The sequence below is a fragment of the Populus euphratica genome, unplaced genomic scaffold (assembly GCF_000495115.2).
Source record: "Populus euphratica unplaced genomic scaffold, PopEup_1.0 scaffold539.1, whole genome shotgun sequence".
In the NCBI taxonomy this organism is placed as follows: Eukaryota; Viridiplantae; Streptophyta; class Magnoliopsida; order Malpighiales; family Salicaceae; genus Populus; species Populus euphratica.
In genome coordinates this window covers 104,839-127,749 of record NW_011500409.1, presented here as the reverse complement: position 1 = coordinate 127,749, position 22,911 = coordinate 104,839, and the positions used below count along the sequence as shown (strand labels likewise).

At 31.7% G+C, this 22,911-nt stretch overlaps 2 protein-coding genes and 1 non-coding gene across 3 annotated transcripts; 1 reads left to right on the top strand and 2 right to left on the bottom strand.

The window, feature by feature from the left end:
- Nucleotides 1-1,334: 1,334 nt before the first annotated feature.
- Nucleotides 1,335-3,406, bottom strand: LOC105114491 (transcription factor TCP23-like). Its single transcript, XM_011011045.1, has one exon. The coding sequence runs from the start codon at nucleotides 2,835-2,837 to the stop codon at nucleotides 1,584-1,586; it is 1,254 nt and encodes a 417-aa protein (XP_011009347.1). The 5' UTR covers nucleotides 2,838-3,406; the 3' UTR covers nucleotides 1,335-1,583.
- Nucleotides 3,407-11,604: 8,198 nt separating this feature from the next.
- TRNAE-UUC (transfer RNA glutamic acid (anticodon UUC)) lies at nucleotides 11,605-11,676 on the top strand. The gene has a single exon. It is a non-coding gene; the product is annotated as a tRNA-Glu (tRNA).
- Nucleotides 11,677-12,555: 879 nt separating this feature from the next.
- On the bottom strand, nucleotides 12,556-19,630 carry LOC105114490 (alkaline/neutral invertase CINV2-like). The gene is made up of 5 exons (XM_011011044.1): nucleotides 19,492-19,630; nucleotides 18,236-18,668; nucleotides 15,877-16,308; nucleotides 14,230-14,788; nucleotides 12,556-13,263 (listed from the first exon to the last, which is right to left on the bottom strand). The coding sequence occupies exons 2-5, from the start codon at nucleotides 18,620-18,622 to the stop codon at nucleotides 12,968-12,970; spliced, it is 1,674 nt and encodes a 557-aa protein (XP_011009346.1). The 5' UTR covers nucleotides 18,623-18,668; nucleotides 19,492-19,630; the 3' UTR covers nucleotides 12,556-12,967.
- Nucleotides 19,631-22,911: the final 3,281 nt, after the last annotated feature.

The window sequence follows — 22,911 nt, the reverse complement described above, 5'->3', positions numbered from 1 at the left end:
ATCGTTTGCTTAATAAATTGTCATGTATATATTAGGCACAAAGAAAAGAAATTCCGCTGTCTCAACATCAAGAAATTATTGTTATTATTATTTTATTTTGGTGGTTATCTTTGTGGTAAAAACCAAGTGAATTCAAGGCATTATTGATGCCAAGTCCTTTTATAAAGTGTATTTATTTTTTAAAAAAAGAAAACTCTCAAGATCTCCCCTTAGATTCCAAATGGAGACCGTTCTCGTTGGACCCTGATTTTATTTTTATAAATTCGAATTTACTCAATTTTGACTGCAATCAAATTTGATAATTAGTCAAGAATTTATTTGGAAAAGGAAAAACCTAAAAAATGAAAAACCCAAAAGGATAATAAAAGTGACAAGCTTGTTTGGACAAAACGGGATATGGGAAAGACAAAAGGGAGACGACCAGATTCCTCATTATTTGCCCTCCACCATTTGCTTTTATGCTACAAGTGGACAACCAGGCAAACCCTAATCCAACAAATCAAATCATGTATATATAAAAGAGGAGGAAGAAGGAGGAGGTGGATCCTCCTCATCCATTGATGGAAGGCCATGTGGCAAGGCCATCCTCCATCTTACAGCACTCTTTTCGTTTTACAGGTTCCCTATTTCCATGAGAGAATATAATGTGGCAAGAGAGAATCCCATTTATATTCTCTCTTAGTTATAATGATTTCTTGTTGCTTTTCCATTTCCTATTTATATAATATTCGCCCCTTACTTGCTCATGACAAAAACCACAAGCTGAAAATATAAACAATCAAGATTTCTGCAGATAGGTTTATCCCATAATTAAAAGATTATTTCCTTGTGCAGATCGCAGACATGGGACAAAAATGGCTGCAGAAATTAATAACAAAGTTCTCTAGGCTTCTTTTTTTTTGTTTAATGTATGTATTCAGGAATGTAATTGCCACTGGTGTCTTCAGCCCTTGTTCTTATTTCTTTAAAGTCAAAAAAGGAAGAAGAATCGACAGGCATGAGCACAGGAAAATGAGATCACACAGAAACTTGCATGTCTTTAATATATAATAATTCTAGAGAAATAATTCAACAAAGGAAGAAATTAAGGAGATGAACGATGATCTAGGTTGGTTTTCTGGGAAGAAAACAACAATAATCTCTTACCTTCCACCCACCAAAATCTCTCCTTCACAAAAGAAGACGGAAACTTGAAAACAAAGACCAGATCTTGGTAGGGAAATGGAGCCTTTGGGGGCCAGGTTCAATTCTTGATTCAAAATTGAAACCTCTCAGGATGACAGGAGAGTGGCCACTGAACCATGGTGTTACACAAAATCATAAAGCGAAAATCATTTTTGGCACCAAGTCATGCATAGAATTCCATTTCTTTCATATGAACAGACATGGCTAACAATCAACAATGGCAGCTTCAAAAGGCAACTCTACAATTACAGAGCGAAAATCAAAACAGAAACCCAAATAATTGTAGCTCAAAAACGACTGCTAAAAAGCCATACCAAAGCAAAAAAAGGGCAGTCGCAAACAAAACCGAATTTAGACTGAAAAAATTAAAAAAAAAAAACTTGCTTATTTTGACAATATTATTGAGAATCATTAGGGTTTTCATCTCCACTTTCGCTGCCTTGTGGTTGATTATCTTGATTATGATGCTCTAAATTCATGCCCAAACCAACCCTACAACTGCTATAAGGACTCACACCACCCAATATCATCCCCATATTACTCTCTGATATTCCTAATCCAAGTTGCTGATTAGCCCCCACTTGCTGCTGTACTATCATGGACCCAAGTTGAACCGGGCTTGAAACGCGGCCGCCGCCGCCGCCGCCAAAATTCACCCTTTGCATTGATGGCACTCCGGCTGCTGCCGCAGGAAAAGTCCACATCTGGGGTTCTTGAACGGAAGCTGTTGGGGTGGCACCACCTCCAACCGGTAACATCCAGAATGTATTTCCTCCATTCGTGGTTGCCGCCGGCGCAACTGCCCACATTGGAGTTGGTAACATGTTTGTTGCTGGCCTAATAGAACCGGCTGTTTCTTGATCTTGAACTCCAGCTCTTGATTTAGCAGAATTACTGGCTTCAATTGTTTCCGTGCTTTGTTGCTGTGTGGTTTCTTTAAAAAGATCTTCTCGAAAAGTCTTCCTCATGTAATTATCATCAGAAACAAGGTTTTGAGGATACAACTGATGGTGGAATCCTAACATCGGAGGGTTAGAGGCCACAGCTCTTCGAGTTTCGCTGGCATTATTGGCATCATAGAAAGCTAATCCACCATGAAAAGAAAGAGGAGCTGATTTTGATGCAGGTGCTGAAATAGTAGCACCACTGCTACGTAATGAAACATTCAAAGTAGAGAAGTTCGCCGGAATTGTACCGGTGCCAGTAGTAGCAATAATGGCCGGTTCAGCTTGTTGTAGTAACCACTCAATAGTTTCTCCATCAGATTTATGGCCTAATTCTCTTGTGAGCTGAAACACTCGTGCAGCACACATGGCTGGCATCCGGATGCGTCGGCCGCGGCCATCTACCTTGGTATGGCGGTCCTTTGAGGGCCTTTTTGTGGTGGACTTTGTGACAGCAGAATTGGATGTTGAAGTGGAAGGATGGGTACCAATTTGGCTAGATATGGAGCCCATGGATGGGCCCTGACTAGTGGGTGTAGTAGTAGTAGACCCATGTTGTTGTTGAAGTTGTGATGGTCGACTTTCAAGAGGGACTAACTGCAGTGAAGCTGCTACTGATTCTTGTTTTTGGCCATGGTACTGATCTTTGCTACCACTACTGTTGCTTTGTTGGTTTGCTGTATTTCTTTGTGATTCCATTAATTCCATCCGGGGTTGAGGCTGGTTTCAACTTGAAGCAAATAATTCTTCAACAAATTCTTCTTCTTCTTCTTCTTCTTCTTCTTCTTCTTCACCACAAAATCAAGTCTTGTTTCAATAATTGATTCAAACCATTATGTCTGCTACCTCCCTATTTTCTTCTCCTTCAGGTCACACCAGTACCACAGAAAACAAAACACCAACACCAAAAAATAAATAAATATATGGAAGACCTTGTGTATTTCCTCAAAAAAAAAAAAACAAAGTCTTTGTGGATTGCAAATATCCTCTCTTTATCTCTCTAGACACGCAGCACTGATAGTCTGGTAGTGCGTGGGGATCTTCTTTTCTTCCTTGTGATTGACTGCTGTCCCTCTTCAAAGAGAGAGAGAGAGAGATAAGAAAGGAGAAGTAGGTGAGAGGAGAGCCAATAAAGCTAAGAAAGAATCTGTATAGCTGGGCCTTAGAGATTAATTGCAGTAATAGTGCCCCACTCGTGGGGTCTCTCTCTCTCTCTCTCTCTCTCTCTCTCTCTAAAATTTGATTGATCATAGAGGAATGTTAATTGGACGATTAGCAGTAACAGGCTATGCTTCCATGATTTTCATATCTCAAAATCTCCCGTCCTGTAGTATTTTTCTACAATTCATACCTATCCCCGCATTTCTTTTCCCAAATAAAATAAAATTATAGCACTGTTTGAGGAGAGGAGTGGCTAAAGACTTTATGGTGTGAAAGTGTGGAAAAAGAAGAACATCTCCATCAAGATATTAAAAAAAATTAAGAATAGGACACCACATATAGGTGTCCTCTTCTCTTCTTGGCTTTAATTAATCAACCTATCATCCATGATGATCCCATCCATCCTCTTTCCTTTTAAGTTTTCTTGTTGATAATGACGATCATGATGACGCTGATGATCAACCCTAACAGCGCTTTTCTCCCTTTCTTGCATATCTCCCTTCTGTGTGTCATTTTGTGCAGTGAAACTGTCAAGGAAGGACATGGATTTTATTACAGGCTGTGTGTGGGCACAGACAAAAGAAACTGCAGAAAAACACAGCCCTTAAATGCTGGTACTTGAAGAATTCAGTCCAGGTCCCCTACATAGCTGAAAGCCCCTACTACTACTACTATAGCTATCCACTCTCTTCCTCCCTCACAATTTTCATCTTGATCCCCTTTTATTCATTTTTTGGTTCGAGTTAGCCGTTGTTGACAAATAACCCTTCCTTAAACCCTACACTGATGAAAACCATGTCTCTCCAGCCACAGATTTTTTTAGGTACTGTGTGATAATACATTATTTTTTAAAAAAATATATATTAAAATAATATATATTTTTATTTTTTAAATTTCATTTTTAATATTACAAATTAAAACAATTTAAAAATACTGACAAAATAATTTTCTAAAAAAACTAAAATTTTATTGAACATGCATCCAGCCGCATTGCAAAACACTACTATTATGTATGCGTGATATTATCAAAGATGTATTAAATTATTTTTTTATTAATATAAATATTTAGATTAGATTATATATATTTTTATTAATTTTATATATTTTAAATTTAATAATCATATAATTTTTTAATATTTTTGAAGTTTGTAAAACTTAAACCACTAGTATTTAAAAAGTAAATTTAGAATTTGATAAGTTAAATTATATCTGTTGGGGTTAGTTTATCTGATTATATTCTTAAATTTTTTTTATAAAAATTAACTGTTTTATAAATATCTAAATATCAGTATTAATATCCTCATTTTTATTTATAAAAATTAATCATAAAAATATTTATTTTTAATATATAGGTAAATTATTACACTAATCTTCTAATGTCTAATGACATTGACAGAACTTTTAAAAGTTGAAAACAACCTCCTTTACACGTAACAAATTACTACACACAATCCCTTTTAGATCTAGAGGCTAGAGAGGTTTTGTCAAATTTTTAAAATTTTTTATGGTAATTATGATTTACTCTTGTAAAAAAAAACTTATTAATGGGAAAAATGTCATTATCATGGACCAATTATGTTTCTCGACGTCTAACATGGAACATCTTTGTGCTTTTAAAATGATGGTGATTTTGTTGGATATAATGTTTTATGGATAAAGAATCTGTTGAAATTTATTATTGGTAAATCTTTCTGGATAATGTTAAGTTTACTCGACACCGTATTTGTTAATATGAAAATTTTATATTTTCTCATCTTATTTCACTTCATTTTCTTCTACCTTTTGTAATTAAAAACTAAAAAAATAAATTTCATTGGGTGTTTTATATATATATATATAGAAAAATTACAAATGAGTATTGCTTATAAATATTAATAAAAAAAAGTAACCATAATAGAGTGATTTAATAGGGTTTAGAGTGCGATAATTTTTTAATTTTTTAATAATTATTTTTATATTAGTACATCAAAACAATTTAAAGATAAAAAATAAATTTTAATTTTTTATGAAATGCTATTTGAAACCGAATCTAAATTGCACCTTGAAGTATTTTTTTTTTAAATAAATAAAATAAAAAACATGACCTAAAACACGAAGGAGAAAGTTTTCAGTAAAGGAGGTCCATTGGCAGGATAAGCAACGTGGCCATAATGGTGTACATTCTAGAGGCAGAAGCCGGACAGCTCAGCCAAGCATCTAGTGGACTTTGACAACTCATCCCAGCACAGCCCCACTCCACACTACACACTACCGTTCCTTGTTTTCCCTTTTCCTTTTTTTTTTTTTTTGCATTTATTAAAATATACGTATTCCGACGAAGACTAACCAATCGGCCAGTCAACTCCAACTTGCCCTCCTTTTCTTACTGGAATATTTATTTATTTGTGGAGTATATATATATTTGACAAAGTCAAGTAATCCATACTCTCCAAGTCATGTATTCACCATCCACATCATGCATGGACAGTCTTAGGCCACCATACACAGTGGGCAACACAAGCCTCCAATTGCGTCGGTCCATTCACAATTAAAGAATTGGACACAGGACCATATGCTAAAATTAATCACATTAATCAACAATTAATATCATGTTTTGCGCAAAAATTTTGGTGATTTGGACGAGTATGAGGGAGGGGGCATGAAAAACCTGTCAGAATCCGATGGACTGCCGCTATCTCTATCGACCATGGTGGCTTTACAAGCCCTCGTAGTAGGCAGGCAATTGACATGTGAAAGGAAACCATAATTTCCTGCATGTCATCAACCTGTTCACGTGGAGTTTATTATTGTGCATCCAAAACTAGCCCAGATAAGATCAGGCCTTGCCCAGCTTGTGTCCCACGTCTGTTCCTAGTCCTTCGGCGTTTATGAGCTCCTGTATATAAAAACATGTTACAATTAGCTACAGTAGGCGTGTGAATGGCCCTTTCCCGTGTGTTCATCTTTCTCGAATCCTATGCCATTTTATTTTATTTTATTCTCATTAAATCTCTTTTAAGTATAGGTATTATTTATTTTTATATTTTAAAAGTATTTTAAAAAAATTTAAGTTTTATTATTTTTTTACTTTAAATTAATATTTTTTATATTTTTAAATCATTTTAATATAATAATATCAAAAATAATTTTTCTAAAATAAAAATATATTATTTTAATATATTTTTAGAATAAAAAAAATACTTTTTAACCATAATTATAATCTCAAACACGTTTAAAAAATTTAAATTCAACACCACTTTTAAGCGAGGAGGGATCTTGCAAATATCATTGTTATTATTAAACCCAATTTAATTTAGGAGTTTTGAAAATACAGTAATAATTACTTTTTAAAATAATTTTTTTATTAAAAAATATATCAAAACATTAAAAATACTAAAAAAAATTTAATTTCAAATAAAAAAAATATTTTTAGATTTTTTTATAAAATAATTTGAAATACAAAAATATACCAAACAAAACTTAAATGACTTGATGAATTCATAACCCCAATCAACATGATCAAATCTAAGTAAGATTTGATAGTTTACATTAAAGATTATTTATAAAAAAAAAATTAAAACAATATCATCTTAAATAAGATATTTCATCTTGACCTATAGTTTGACCCAATGGTTCAATGTATTGTAAACCAGACAAACCGAACTGGTAGCTATCGCTAGTACTAGTTGTCCTCTGTAAACTTTAAGCATGAAGATATTATACTAGATGTACGGCTTGGCTCCATTGGTGCTTTTGCATGGCTTCTGCTTAGTTGAAGAGGGGCTTGTTCAAGCAACCGGATTTTACTTCCCCGTAGCAAAGTTGCAATCGGACTGATGTTCTTTTTGTGATGATAAATGAAATAAATAAATAAATAAAAACAACAGTTTATTTAATTAACAGAAAAAACTGAAATATGTGGGAAAATATTGTGGAAATATTTTAATTTATTATGGCTCAAAACAATAAAATTATTATTTTATATTAAATAATAATTTAATATATTTAAGTAAAAAAAAATAAACAATAAAAAAATTAGATTAAGTAATATGATATGTTAAAGAATTGATGAGGGGCATTTCAGTTTTTTTATATCTATTCGCCCAATATAATTCTCTAATTTCCCTCAAAAATAAAAAAATATTTAACTTGAATCTATTTTTTTTTTAAATCTCATTTTCACATCATAGTTAAAAAGGCTATACATTTAAAATCAAAATTTCTTTAGCATGCTTTAGGGGCTTATTTGTATTTTCAGCATAGTATTTTCTAAATCATCATGATGAGGCTTATCTTTTAAGACTGTGCGTGTAGTGTAATTTTTTTAGTTTTTTTTTATTATTATCTTTTTTCTTCTTGATTTTTGTTCATGATTTTCTAAAATTTCACAGTAGCCCTTTATTTTTTTTTAAGATTTAATTTTGGTTCTTTTAATTGAGTTTTTTAAAATTAATTTATAAAATTTAAATTTGTTTTCAATTTTTACCTCTTTTGATTTTTATTTGTCAGATTTGATCATCATTTTTTTAGTTATTATTTATTTTATTTGAGATTATCTTTAAATTGATTTTTTTATGATTTCATCATCTATTTTTTGTTGTTCCTTTTTTTTTTTTTACTTTGAAAGATTTTTTAAATTGATTTTTGATTTCATTCAACATTGAATTGAATTTCTTAATTGAATCCAGATTTACAAGGTTGTAAATTTAAGAGATTAATTTAAATTTAAAAGATTCATTTAAATTTTAAGAATCATATTTTTTTAGTTTTATTTTTCATATTTGATTTGATTAGAAATCAAACTTCTTATTTTTTTACCTGTTTTCTATAGAATTCTTCACCAAATTTAAAAATAGTTTGGATTATCACAAGTATTTTTTATTTATCATTCTTTGTTAAGTTTATTATTTCTCAAATAAAATTTTATTTTGAATTAAATTAAATTAATTAATCATTTAAATATAAATATGATATGCTCATTTTATGATATTTTTATTTGCTTAAGTATAAAGCTTTTTTTAATTAAATGTTTCTTTTTAATTTCAACTTTGAATATTTAATTTATTGAAATTAAACTATTTTATTTTTATTCAAGTGTCATAAGAGTATCATTGTTTCATGCTCTAAATAATAAATAATAGATTTGATTTTATATTTTAGCAATAGTTGGTTCAGGTCAAGTTTATATATTATTATTATAATATATTTTAAAAAGTAATATCATTCAATATATTACCTCTTTAATATTTAAAAATGTTTTGTTCAGTGTATATAAAACTTTCTACTTTTCTAATATTTTTATAATTTTTCTTGTATTATAATTTTTTTTTTTACCGATGGTATAGCACAGTTTATGAATCTAGTTTAGTACTAAATAATAAAGTTATGGATTAAAGAGCTGGCATATGCCGTCCCCACTTCACATCACATCCAAGAGTTTCTATTTTTTCCACTTGTTGCCGTTATGGTTGTCGATTCTGATTTGATTTTCGTTTCATTTTTTTGAATTGAAATGATAGGCTTTGGATTTGTATGGTTAAATGGTTTAGAATATTAATTTAATACATATAATTTAAATTTAAATCTAAAAAATTTAAGAATTATAAAATTTAAATTTTAAATAATAAAAAACATGTGATCAACTCAATAAATTTAAAAACAACCTAAAAAATTAGTAAAAATATTACTTGATTAAAAAAATTAAAATATATATATATTTTTAAAAATATTAAAATAATAAGATATTACATCAATTTAGGTTGATTTAGATTGACTTTTTATATTAATGATAACTCTACATAAAACAAATAAAGACTAATTATAAAGTTTAATTATGATAAATTTATTATTGAATAATAAAATTAAAAAAATTCAATCTAAAAAATGACACAATAAAATGATCTTTTTAAATAAAATTATAAATTTAAATAAAATTATAAAAATATCATTAGTAGTAGATCTTTTATCCTAGTTATAGTAAAAGTTCAACATAAAAGATAAAATAAGATAATTTTTAAAAAAAATATTAAAATAATAATATATTAGATCAAGTTGATTTAGATTAATTTTTCATACTAATGATTTAAATCATGAGAACTTAATAACTTCAAATAAAACAAATTAAAACAAATTATAAAGTTTAACCACCAATAAATTTATTGTTGAATAATAAAAATAAAAAAAAATCAATCTTAAAAATGATAAAATAAAATAATTTGTAAGTCGTTTATCTTAATTATCCTAAAAAGTTTAACATAAAAAATAAAAATAAGGAAGAAAACTCCTTATTAAATCTTATCTCGGTTGAATTAACAGTATTTTTTTTAAACACTTTCTAACCAGAACAGAATCAAAATGCTACGGCCAGCGGAACTAGATAATTTATTTATTTATTTTTTAAACTGAAAGGAGATATACTGATCTTGGATCGGAACAAAATTGAAAACCTTGGTTGCGGCTCTCAAATTGAGCTAAAAAACAATTAGGAGGAGGCATTTACTATTTACTATTTACTATTTATCATTAAAAAATGTGGAAGAATAAAGAGCATATGATGATATGATGTTTGACAGTTGCGGTGCTGCCCATAGACAGCAAAATTACTATGCTTGCATCACTCCCTCCATTGTTGGTTGCTCCTTGAGAGCGACTCCGCCACTGCCTTCTTCCTACCTCTTCGAATTCCCAACCATCACTGACTTGTTCATACTTCATTTCACAATAGTTTCTGTCCAAAATCTGTAAAAGCAAACTACCTTTTTCTTTCTTTATATATATATAGTAAAATATCTGTGGGTTCTTTTAAGCCATCCCAACACTAGTTTATACCGGTTAATGATAAGGTGAATATTTAATTATTAGTTTTAGCGTGCCTTTAGAATTGCGGCTGAAATAAAAATTAATTTTTTATATTTTAAAATTATTTTAATGTTCTAATATAAAAAATAATCTTAAAAAATAAAAAATACATTTTTTATTGGAAAAAATAATTTTAAAAAATAAAAAAATACATTTTTTATTGATGAAAAATATTTTTTAAAATAATAATTATTATGCTATTAAACACCTCAATAAACTAATCTAGTATTAAAATAGTAATTTTAATGTAATTGGGCCTTTTTGTCGGTAAAACAAATAGATTTTGTTATATTATATATGCTATATTATACTATTTATATTAATTGTATTATTAACTAAATAGTACAATTAGCATAAATAATATGTATAAATTAACTTGGTTTTTTCCCCCTACATTTCAGATAAAAAATACTGTGAAATTTATGAACAATAATTTTTTTTTCTTTACTAAGACATAACCTTTTATCGAAGCACCGGTGATGGACCATATTAGCCTGGGAAAGGAAGGTCAATGCTTTTGTTTGCAAATGATACTTTTCAGCACTAAGATGCTCATATATCTCGTCTTTGTTCGGATTTATTTATTTTTATTTTTTTTTAAATTAAAGGATTGACCCCCTCGAATCAGGTTCTACAGTTGCATTCATGGTATCTTTTAATTAATTAAAATTAAATTAACACAACAATACTGAAATTATATTATATGGTAAAGTTTTCGGATTGGTTGAATGTTCCTTTCCCATTTGCCGCTCAAAACCTTGTCAAAAAGTCATTCATTGTATCCAATCATTTCGGGTACACAAACATATTGATCATAGCTTTCTTTGATGGCTTTCTGTGCGGCCATGAACTTCATTTATGTTGTGAATCTAGGCAATGAGAAGAAAGGGTAAAGGGGAGCTCTGCTTTCCTTAACGATCTTACACACTGAAAAGCCCGTTTGGCAAATTTGTTTTTATTTAAAATTATTTTTTTATATTATAAATCGTATTGAAATTTTAATATTAAAAATATTTTTTAAAAAATAAAAAAATATTATCTTAATATATTTTTAAATAAAAATTATTTTAAAAAACAATTCTTATTACACTCTTGAACACAGTAATCATAATCACTCCTCTTCTTTGATGTTAGAAGAAACACAAATCATCTAGTTAGAATTTGTACCGATCACTAATTTTTTTTTTTTTAGATTAACATGGGTATCCGGACTAGCTTGCACGCACCACGACTAATCCCACGGGCCCTGAAGTTAACGATCATATAAGCCTCCAGTGGCCATCATATGAGCAACCAAGAACTCGAACCTGAGACCACAGAGGGAACAAACCCCTTAATCCCAAATCTTTACCACCTGGCCACCACCTAGATGGTTACCGATCACTAATTTTAATATGGCTGATAGTTGAAATCCAATTGAACTGATAAGCTAAAACATATTATATATTACGTTTTACCATCACGACCTCTCAATAATTCCGTTGTCGTCCAGCGGTTAGGATATCTGGCTTTCACCCAGGAGACCCGGGTTCGATTCCCGGCAACGGAATTTATTTTAAATCTTACATGCTGTTCGAGATGCATCGTTTCGAGGTGTAAATTTTGGCTCTTAATATATATATTTTTTGACAAGTTGTGTCGAGGATGGTGACTGGGGCATGACCAAAACCTTAAAGAATTAAATAAATGAATATTTTTTTTATTGCATGAGCTGTGGATTCTGATTCACAGCCAAAATGGACAGGGAAATTCTTCTGTAAGATAGTGGAGGAGAGGAGGGGGAGGAGTCCTTGATGAAGACTTGGGAGAATGTTTCACGTGGACATGGCACAAGTTTTGTTCTTGTTCTTGGCCCATTCAAGATCACTGGAGGACCATTGGAGTTGCAGGCATAGAAAGGAAAAGGAAAAAGCAATTTCAAGTGAATCCAATCCATGAAAAATTCTCCAGCTACACTGCGTCCTTCACCAAGAACTTACTGAACCTAAGTTTGAAGTAAAAATAATAAAATACTGTGAAATATAAGAAATTTAAATCCAGAAAATCAATCAACCATCCAATCCTAACTTTTAATGATAGACAATATAAACATGGGACTGCTTTTTTTTTTTTTAAAAAAAAAAATCAACACAGATTTCCTATTCTCCAGCATTGTTTCACAATTTTATTGTTTATGGTCCATCAGTAGATGGCATTTTCTTCCTTCGCATCATGTCCTCTTATGGCCACAACATAAAACTTTATTATTCCTTTTCATGAAAAACAGAAAGGGATCAAAAGAAAGACATGGTCCCCAGATTGTCTCTGCGAGAAAATTTGGCAGGTTGCCGAGAAATGCTTGGTTACTATTAACAGCATTATAATTATTGTTGTTTTCATCTGGGAGGACATCAAAATAGCTCTAAAATGTAAAAAAAAAAGAACAAAAAAGGGCAGATCAATAACTATAAAATGTTAAAAAAGAAGAAGAAGCTGTTTGCACAATAAGTATGCATCAAATTTGAATCCAAAAGTCTATTTCATGGAACTTTTTCCAGTCCTTGATCGGCAACTAACACAAATCTTGTTTCATTGCTGGTGTCAAACGTTAATATGAACCGATGACGGCATTTGGAAGACGCCATTCAAAAACTTTTGCACCACAGCAAAATGTATCTCTTATTTGAAAAGCAGGGCATGGTCTTTGCAGAAACTATTGTACACAACCAAAAGTTCAATCAAACCTGCGAGGACAAACGCCAAATAATGGTGCTGTAATGAAACCCCGCATTTCTCACCTTCCGTGTTCTTTCCCTATTTTTTTAATTTTCTTTTCTTTTCTTTTTCTATATCATGGCCCCCTAGCAAGTCCAAGAAGATGATCTCCTGAGCACAGGCTTCATTTGCCTGTCCTCTTCCAAAGAAATCATCCCCAAGTGTGAAGGGTCCTCCAGCATCATCTTTGCCACCAAGTATCCAGCAATTGACCATGTCTGGTATTTCCTTGCCTGTTTGCCAACATATCTGCCAAGTTTCCCATCATAATATTCTGGCCAGCTGTCTTTCAGAAGACGGGTCTCAGCAAGATCAATCGCTTTTCTTGCAATTTGGGGTCGTCCCGTTTTGATGCATGCAGCAGTCAGCAACCATAAAAGCACTGCATTTCATGTAACAAAAGGGAAAGGAGAAAAAAAAAAAGCATGATGCAAGAGGATAACACATGTTATGAAAATACAAAAGAATATTCATCCACTACATATTGTGTGAAAGACTTCCAAAAGTAGGTTCAGATAAACAGAAATAATAGATTAAAGAAATTGACACTGCTAAAATTCTTAATGTCAACAATTCAGTATGAGAAAAGGAAGCGATGTAGACATGATCTTTTAGCTCATGAAACTTGACAAGGCAATAGATCGAGCAATGCCGTTTAATCTACATTACACTTGTGTCCGAATCAGAACAGTGAATAAGTGAGCAGCTCATCCTACAGTTATAAATTAGTTTATTGAATTCACTTATCAACTTACGAATTTATCCAACACGACCAATGCATTCCACTACCTAGGCACTGCCCAAATCCTACTACTACTATTCTGGAGACTGCTCTATGTTGCATGGATAAAAAAAGAAAGAATAAACAAACTACCAGTGCATGATAATGCAGCCAGAGCTTCTCGATAATTTACCATTTATGCATGCAAGCTAGTCATGTTATGAATATTCAAAAAGCATCTCTAATGAAATTCATGGATCCACAAATTAGAGCAATTTGAGGATCGCTGAAAGAAGATAAATCTGGGTCCTCCTAAATACCACTCCAGAACAAAATCTCTGCGTGCATAAGGTCTTGGCTATAACTAAGTTGAACAATAATAATTGAAAGGGGATAATGAAAGCTAAATTTAAAATCTAGACCATATGATTGGTGTTTTCTGTTTACTAGCTTCTCAATTTAAAATACAATTCTATTCAGATTCAGCCTTGTAACTCCAAATAGTAATCAATGAACCTAATTAAGTGTGGCAGGAAGACCATCCTCATGGAAGGGAATATTTATTAGTTAATCTCTTTCAGTCACAAGATAAAGTAACCAATTAAGCAGACAGAACGAGGAACAAACCTGGCCATGATCCTCCATTATGATAGCTCCATCTGGTATTCTTAGGATCACAACCAGTTACAATTCGCCATTCATGACTTTCTATCGCAGGATAGGCTATTTTCAGAGGCATTTCTCCTACCAGCTCCTCCCAGCGAGCTTCAATGAGATCCATGATAGCCATTGCTTGTTCATGGGTTGCAAGAGAAGACAGAATGGCGATGCAATTACCTAAAGCAAACCATCTGAAATCCATCCTTGCAGGACTAACATTGCCAATAAAGTAGCCTCCACGAGTTGGCATGAAATCAAATACCCAATCTGGGATTGAATCAGGAATAACGTTGAACTTATTTACAGCAGTGTGAGAATACTCCTCAGTCTTATATCTGTATATGTCATTCAGTTGTTGAAAGTCAAGCCAGAAGTAACTCCGCATGTGATAGCTCAAGGCATGCAAACGTTTCACAATTCTCTCAATAAATTCTTTTCCTTCTTGATCATGTTTCAACATTGAGCTAGCGCATCTCAACGCCATGAAAAAAAGTGCTTGAATCTCAATAGGATAACCATAGATACCCTGCAAATAAATCCATCCAGTTAGAACATGTAACAAGGTTGAACTTAACAAAACCCTAGGAGGTGATGAGTGGACTGATGCCTAACATTTGAAATGAAGATATATCTCATATCAAACACCTTTTGTACTGCTAAACAGAACGTGCAAGAAAAATTATACAATACTATGCATTTAGTTTACGTGTGCATACACAAGTGTGGTTGAGGGTGAAAGGAAGACTTGATTATGATAATTTGGCCTCTATGTGAATTACTGTTAGGTCAAAGTAACATTTTGTCATAAAGACTGGATGCCAGTGATTGAAGCAGAATGGTATTCAATCCCTGGAAATAGTAGAAGAAGCGCAACATTAAAGCAGAACAAGAAGGAAACAAAGAGTTGATTCCGAAGTACTTCTTAACTGTAAAGGACTTTAATTTACTAAGAAATTGAATATTGTGATATCATAAGCAGGCCTACATGATAAATAAAGATTCAACTTTACACGATCGCATGCAGCACTTCACATCAAACAAAACAGGAAAGTTAGACTTGCAACTGCCTAGGCTGCAGATGCTTACTCAACACCAAGCTAAGCAAGCTCCATTGGCATTTAAACGACATAAAAAAGGTTCAATGTACATAACAGGGTGTTTAAATTTCACACATGCTCCACATGAATGCATTTGCAGTGTGTTAATTTTCGGTTATGCTTATATCCTTTTATGCTAATCATTTGCAGTTCGCCATAATTTCCCTCCTGTTTATAGAAAGGGGAGGGATACAAACATGTAACTGATAGCTAAAACAAAGATGTTGTGAACCCCAAGAATCAATTTCATCAATCTGTTCTGTGCCAGATGTCTACTATTTTTTGTTGGCGTTCGCTAGTTAGAGGAGAAATTATGTCAAAGAAGTAATGGCTGCTTGGCCTAATGATTACAGTTACAAGAATGAGTTAACTAGAATCTCCACCATTCTTTCAGAAGAAATCAAATCACTTCATCTTTAAAAGCATTTTGTGAGGCATAAATATTAAAATTAACCGCAGCATAGTCACAAACATACACATGGAGAGAGAGGGGGTGTGAGACACGAGAACGGCTTACCATTCTGCGATCAATCATGGAGCATCCATCAGCGCAAAGAAGGGTAGGGAAAGTATCAAACCCCTCCGACAAGCAGAGCGTCAAAATGAGCTTTATTCCCTTCTGACACTCTGGTCTCTCAGCCAGGGATAAATCTCCAGTAGACTTCGTATATGCTCGAAGAAGAATGATCCACCAGAAACCAGAGTCAACTGGAGCAACTCTTCCAATAGCACTCTCACCAAAATCTGCAACAAGAGAGTCTGTTTTCCGAATAGGATCATGGAGAACTTTAAAGCTGGCTGGCATTGCCCCTTCACCAAGCTTGAATCGATCTATTCTCTTTTCCCATCCTTGGAGATGTAGTGTCTTCAGAAGGAATTGCTTGACTATTTCAGGCTCACCATTCATCAGAAAAGCTAGGGCACTGGGTACAAAATCTCGTACAAAAACCTGAACAGAAGATCTTGAAAAATCAGATAAATGATACTACGTTCAGATTCCCTGACAAATGCATTTGATCTCATTTGCAACTACCTCCTACTTGAAAGTCAAAAGCAAAGGGCTTTATGAAATTTCAAATACATCACCTACAAAAAATTAATGGCTCTTATCAGTAGATTTAATTTTCAATTAATCCAACAATCAAACTCCTGCCTGACTTTATTCCATACTTCCGCATGGTGCATTCTTCAACTATTATTAACTCGTGTGTTTAATGAGTCTCTTCTTTGGTTGACATACAGAGCAAATAAAAATTGATCATTTCCCCAACGTGGAACACAATTTACAATTTCATGACACCCTCAATATCAACGATTCCCAACCCCAAAGGGGATCCATCATCATCAGCTAAAAACAGTTATTTATGCTTATTGCAGCTCAGAAATTAAAGATCCTTCTTTGTTTTTGATGCAAACAATTAACAAGATACAATAACACCATACAAAAACAATCTGTTATGATACGGTTCAGCCTATGGTTACTCGTGATGGGGATTTGGTTGGGAGCTTGGGTTTGAGGGCAAGACCATTCAACCAAGTGGGGGTTTTTCCTTGGGTTTTGGCTTGTATTACATTTAGCCATGTTGGGTTTTCACTTTGGGATGTGTTCAGCCAGATTGGATTTGTTGTTGTTGATGGCTTCGGCCCCATCATGGAGGAGTTAGTTTCGGCCAGATCTGAATTGGACTTTGTGGATGTGCATGGGCTACATGGAGTCTAAAAGTGACTAGTATTAATTAGGGTGTTGGGGTCCTTTTCCTACAAGGATTTGTCAAAAATCCTAGCTGAATTTGAGCTCATGATAGGCAGTTACAAGTCTGAATTGGAGAGGGATTATTGTGTTTCCATATTGGACAAGGATTCCATATCTAACATGGAAAACAAGGGGTGGCAGCATGTGGGAGTAAATTCCCCTATTTATTTGTCCATTATAAGCAAGGATTCCTTTCCTTACAAGGAGAAAAAGAGGCGGCTATATTTGGAGGACTTTCATTGTTGCTTTCTTTCATTTCTCTTGCAGGATTTCCTTACTTTAAAGGAGATTATGGAAGGCTTTAAAAATAGAAGTATTTAGCAACTCTCTTCCCTATTTTTCAGAGCATCAATTCAACCAAACAAGGAAAGAAAATCAAGGCAGCATGTTCCAAACATGGAAAGAGGTTTAACAGGGTCGGCAAGCACACATTATTCCTACGCAAGTCAAACCCGACCACACGAGGAAAAATCAAGCCAGAGATAGTTTTGGGAACTGATTTTTTCCTTGTATTATTCTGAATATTTTACATGGTTTTATGTTGTTTTAAGTATTATTTGAACCATAATATTTCAATTTAGGTTTTTAAATTCAGTTCGGCTTGTTCTGGCTCAAATTAAGTGCTCTAGGTCTGTTTAAGGCATTAGGTTTGTATTATCTCAAAGCCCAATAGTTTGCAATCCAATATGGATCCATTAGGGTTAATTATCTTAGGGCTATATAATGTTTTCCTTGTAGCGAATTTCAGTAGCCTTCATATTAATAATATTATTGAGTTTTTTCTTGAAGCAAACGTGTTCTTTGCTGTGACAAAGAAGAAAATATGACTTATCAAGATATAACTGACATTGTGGCCTCAATTCATGAATTCTAATACGTCTAGTTCTTAGTTACAGGTTAACTATTGGTTAAGGTTCTCAAACTTGATTTTCAGCTTTTTTAGAGGAAGTATCATCTTTGTTAGGGCTTAACTGACCATGTAATCAAGAAATCGGCGCCATATTAAATCTCGTAACATGCCAACCATTGGACACAAATCAAACCAAGAAGAAAAATCCCAATGCCTACAGAAAACTAGCAATACCGCAAAGAGGATTCCACATTTGGTTAAAAAAATATTTACCTGGTCATAGTTTAAGACCTCCTCTGAGGCATGGTCATATGCTGCTATAGTACCAACCGGTTGGCCTCTGAAGTAAACTAAAGACCTCCGTAGAGCCTCCCACGCGTCAGCCACCATGGGGTGAGGCTCAAACGAGTTGCGAGTCGATGAGGCTGGTGTGTTAAACCCTGACCTCCCACCAGGTGAATATGTGGTCTCAAAGGTATCAATTCCTCTTGTAAGCCCGATCGAGAGCTCGCTTAGAGACCTCTCATCAAACGATCTCTGCCTCTCTATGTTCAACTTTGGCTTGTCAAGGAGGCGAGAGAAATCAAAATCATCCATTTCGGATATTGAACACACTGAGCTCACGTTCCTAAGCCCCCCCATCTCTTTAGTCCCATCCATTTGTTTTTCCTCTCAATCCTTGAATACTACAGAGAATGCTTTGTTTCTATCACCAAATGCAAAACAAGAATCAGAATCACAGCTTTAGAATACAGACATTCAACGGTCATACAAACAAATAAATTATCTAACACACACACAAATATCATCAACATGAAAGTGAGAACCATAAATAGAAATTTGGAAAGCTCAAAATAGAAACTGTAACGTGCTATAAACACTATTTATAAGCAAAATTATTAACCTCTTATCCATTAATATATACTCCGTCATTTTACCACCAATTAAAACTTGTCTGGTACTATAGCTTTATATACGTTGAATGTGCTAACAACAAGAAGAAGAAAATTCGGACTTGTAAAACTCAACCAGTTCTCTTATCTACCACCTAATTTCATGGGATTTAAAAACAATAAACCAAAAAAAAACCCCATTTTTAATTAACTGAAAAAATGAAAACAAAACCATTCAAGAACAGAGTATCAGAGCAAATTAACAAGCTTTACAAATTAACAAATGAAAAACAAAAATACCATTTTTGTAGTTTCACACAAAAAGATTACACTTAAATTTCAATAACATTTACCATTAAAAACCAAAAAATAAAACTTGAAAGCCAACAACTGTACATCAAGATCCGCAAAAATATCAAAATAACACAAGACAGAGACTTTTTTGTTTACTACCCAAACAAATAAAAAGAACACTTTAAGGAAAAATGTAAAACAAAAGGTCAAGATTGTGAGTTTCAACAAAGAAAGCGACAAAATTGAGACGCAAAAACCCAGATCTAAAAGCCTTTAAAGAAATGCTTCTTTTTAACATCCACACAGAAAAGGAGAGAGCCAAACAAAGAAGATTAAGAAAACCTTTGTAAAGAGTAAATGACGGATAATGAATCCCTCCGGCGACGGCGATTTCGCCGGCAAATGGTCGGTTAAGAGAGAAAGAAAAGGCAAAGACACGGCAGAGAGAGAGTGTTGAAAGAGAGAAAAAGAGAACGTCGTTGCAAGAGCTGATATTTATAGTTAGAGAGAGAGAGAGAGACCTCAAACGTTTTTTTCTGTAAGAAAGGAGACTGGTAATAGCCGGTTAACGGGGCACGAGGAAAAATTGATTCTGATTTGATGGTCTGACGTGGAGAAAACGACAACGCTTGATACAGGTCATGATTTTGATAAGGAAGCCTAGGATTTTCCACCGGCAACGTGTTTTATCGGTTTCTGTGTGGGGGTCCATATTATTATTACAGTGATGATCATGGATTAAGATTAAATTAAGATCGAGTTGGGGTTAGGTAGGATTAAAAAAAGGTAATTAGGTAGAGTGATAAATTTGGGTTGAAAAGTAACAGCTTAAGTTAACCTGTCTCTCCCTATTTTTTTGAACTGTCTTGCAGTGCCCGTGTTGCCACTTGCAAGGAGAGTTAGGGTTATAAAGAGTGACCGGTAACGTGAGCCCACTTTATTTTTTAAAATTTTAAATTTTTTTATTAAAAAAATAATTTGTTTATATATTTTAAATTATTTTGATATAATAATATAAAAAATAACTTTTAAAAAATAAAAATATTATTTTAATATGTTTCAGTATAAAAAATACTTTAAAAAAATCATAGTTATATTTTTAAATATGTTTTAATCCTATTCAAATTTGCTCCAATTTATCTATTTTTTTAGGGTTTTACTTTAAAAAAAAATATAATTAAATAGTTGTTCTACTGAATTAATTCTTTTTTTTATTGGTAAGGTAAATTGATTAATTAATCCATTTATTAGTGTTATTTAATTTGACTTGTCCTCACAAGCAATTCAAGATTTGGTTAATATGAGATTTAATCTAAATTGAATTTTTAAAAAATTAGGTGACTTAATTATTTACAATAATCTAATAGATCAACTCCAAATCTTGTTAATCCAATTAAAATTTGATTTTTTTAAAAAAATATTATTTTATTTAAAAAAATTTAAAATAACATCATTTTGATTAAATTATTAATAGAATTATTCAACTCCAAATCTTGTTAATCCAATTAAAACTTGATTTTTTTTTAAAAAAATTATTTTATTTAAAAAAAAAATTAAAATAACATCATTTTAATTAAATTATTAATAGGAATTACTATGTCAAAGAATCATCTCAACTCAATAGTTTAAGTCGTTAGGTGAGGTTCCAGATATTATTTATATTATTCTCTAACACACCCCTCCAAATAAAAGATTTTTGAACTTGAAATTTATGCAAGTTCATATTACCTTGTGTTTAATTTTTATCAAATAAATAAGAATGTTGAATTTTATATCAAAGAATCATTTCAATCCAAATAATTTAAGCTATTAAATAAAATTTATAATTTATATTATTTTTTAACACACTTACCTAACCAATTACCTAATCCAAGTGTAATAGTATATATATGTTTTTTTTCCCTGCTGCAAGAGCATCTTAAGAGTTAATATCAAATTAAATTTTTTTATTTTTAGACAAATCATCAGAACATATATTTTATAATCGATTTGATAGATGCTAAAGAATGTTGAAATTTTTTCTTAGAACATGGCTAAGTTAAGGCTGATGAAATTGATGCATTCTTAAAAACCAGCAACGACGCAATCTAATAATTAAAATCTTACCTAAAGGAGTCAAATTACAATTTTCTCTCGAATAAATGTCAAGTTTAGAGAAATAAATCTTCAGGGCGTAATAAATCGAGTGCTTATTTTCTGGATATCTTTATTAATATTTCTAGCTATTTTAGATAAAAAACATAGAATATTTTATCTAAAAAGGTGATTTTTTTCAATTAAATTTAAGGATGACATTTATATCCACCAAAAAGTAATTAATTAGAGTGTAAAATAAACTAATTAATATGAGAGTGTAAATGTTTTTATTCTTTTATAAAAACAAGGTACTTAATTATAATTAGGAAAGGTTATTGCATGTTCAAATAAGATATATATATATATATATATATATATATATATATATCTGTGTGTAGAAAGAAATCCATATAAATTTAATTGAAAATCAAATTTTATACTTTAAAATATACGAAGTACATAAACATAGCTTTGAAATCAATTTTGTTAACAAAGTTTTTATCTTTCTAAAATTAAAAAAAAAAACTTTAGGAAGAATCTAGATGAAAGATTCTTTAAAAAATGTGCGCTTTGTACCTTCTTACAAGAATCTTCCCACGGCCCTTTTATATACAAGCAAAGAGGTGAACAGAATATTTAGGCATATGGTATAAACTATATTTTTTAAAAATTTAAAATGTCTTTTATATTTAAAATTAATTTTTTATATATTTTATATCATTTTGACATGTTAATTTTAAAAATAATTTTTAAAAAATAAAAAATATCATTTTAATATAAAAATATTTTAAAAAACAATTACAATTACATATCCTAAAAAAAACATTTAATAAAAAAAAAGAAAAAGAAAAAGGAGGTTAGAAAGAAGTAACATAGCCATTTCACTTGGTACTTTTAGTTTGGTAGGTAGCAAGTCAGATTTTTGAACTGCAGGCAACAAACCAGCACATTTGCAACGTGCACACTTGCCCCATATAAAAAACCAACCTATGAGTTTGGTAACTAGGTACCTTGTCTTCTTTAAATATTTTTTCATGATTTTTAAGATTTTTTATATCCTTTTAATATATTAATATTAAAAATAATTTTTTTAAATTTAAATTTTCTATGTGTTTTAGATTATTTTAATGCGTTGATATTAAAAATAATTTTTTAAAAATAAAAAACATCATTATAACGTATACTTTAAATAAATAATTAAATATATATATATATATATACTCAATTAATATTAATTGGATTGTTAATAGAACTCTCTTTATTTAGGAAATCTGATGCGACGGCGGATTTTTTGTTTTTTTGCGTGTTAAATATTATACATGAACGCAGGAGTTTTTTAGACTTTTGGCAGGGAGAGAGAGAGAGAGAGAGAGAGGGTGAATGGCGATGATGCCCATGAGCTGCATGTTTTCGCTGCAATTTCGAAGTAAACATGACTTGCACGCCAGCATGAATCCAACTCAGATCCGAGCAGACATGGTGATTTTTCTTCTATTCATTGATTAAAATTTTTATAGTTGCTATGTACGTATATGTATGAGTTTATGGTCAAGGAAATTAGAGCCTTTGAATCATTAATGATTAGATTTATGCATGTCGTTTTGGAAGCATTTTTAATTAAAAAAACTGAAAAATATATTTATATTATATTATACTCTTTTTTATTTGAAGAAAAATAATAAAATA

Bases quoted from the DNA above. Each gene is read 5' to 3' on its own strand.
- LOC105114491 (XM_011011045.1), bottom strand. From the start codon at position 2,837: ATGGAATTAATGGAATCACAAAGAAATACAGCAAACCAACAAAGCAAC.
- LOC105114490 (XM_011011044.1), bottom strand. From the start codon at position 18,622: ATGGATGGGACTAAAGAGATGGGGGGGCTTAGGAACGTGAGCTCAGTG. The intron at 14,789-15,876 runs GTAAGCCGTTCT...ATTTATTTGCAG, and splicing joins CCATGATTGATCGCAGAATG to GGTATCTATGGTTATCCTAT. The intron at 13,264-14,229 runs GTTTGTTCCTCG...CATGAAATGCAG, and splicing joins TAATGGAGGATCATGGCCAG to TGCTTTTATGGTTGCTGACT.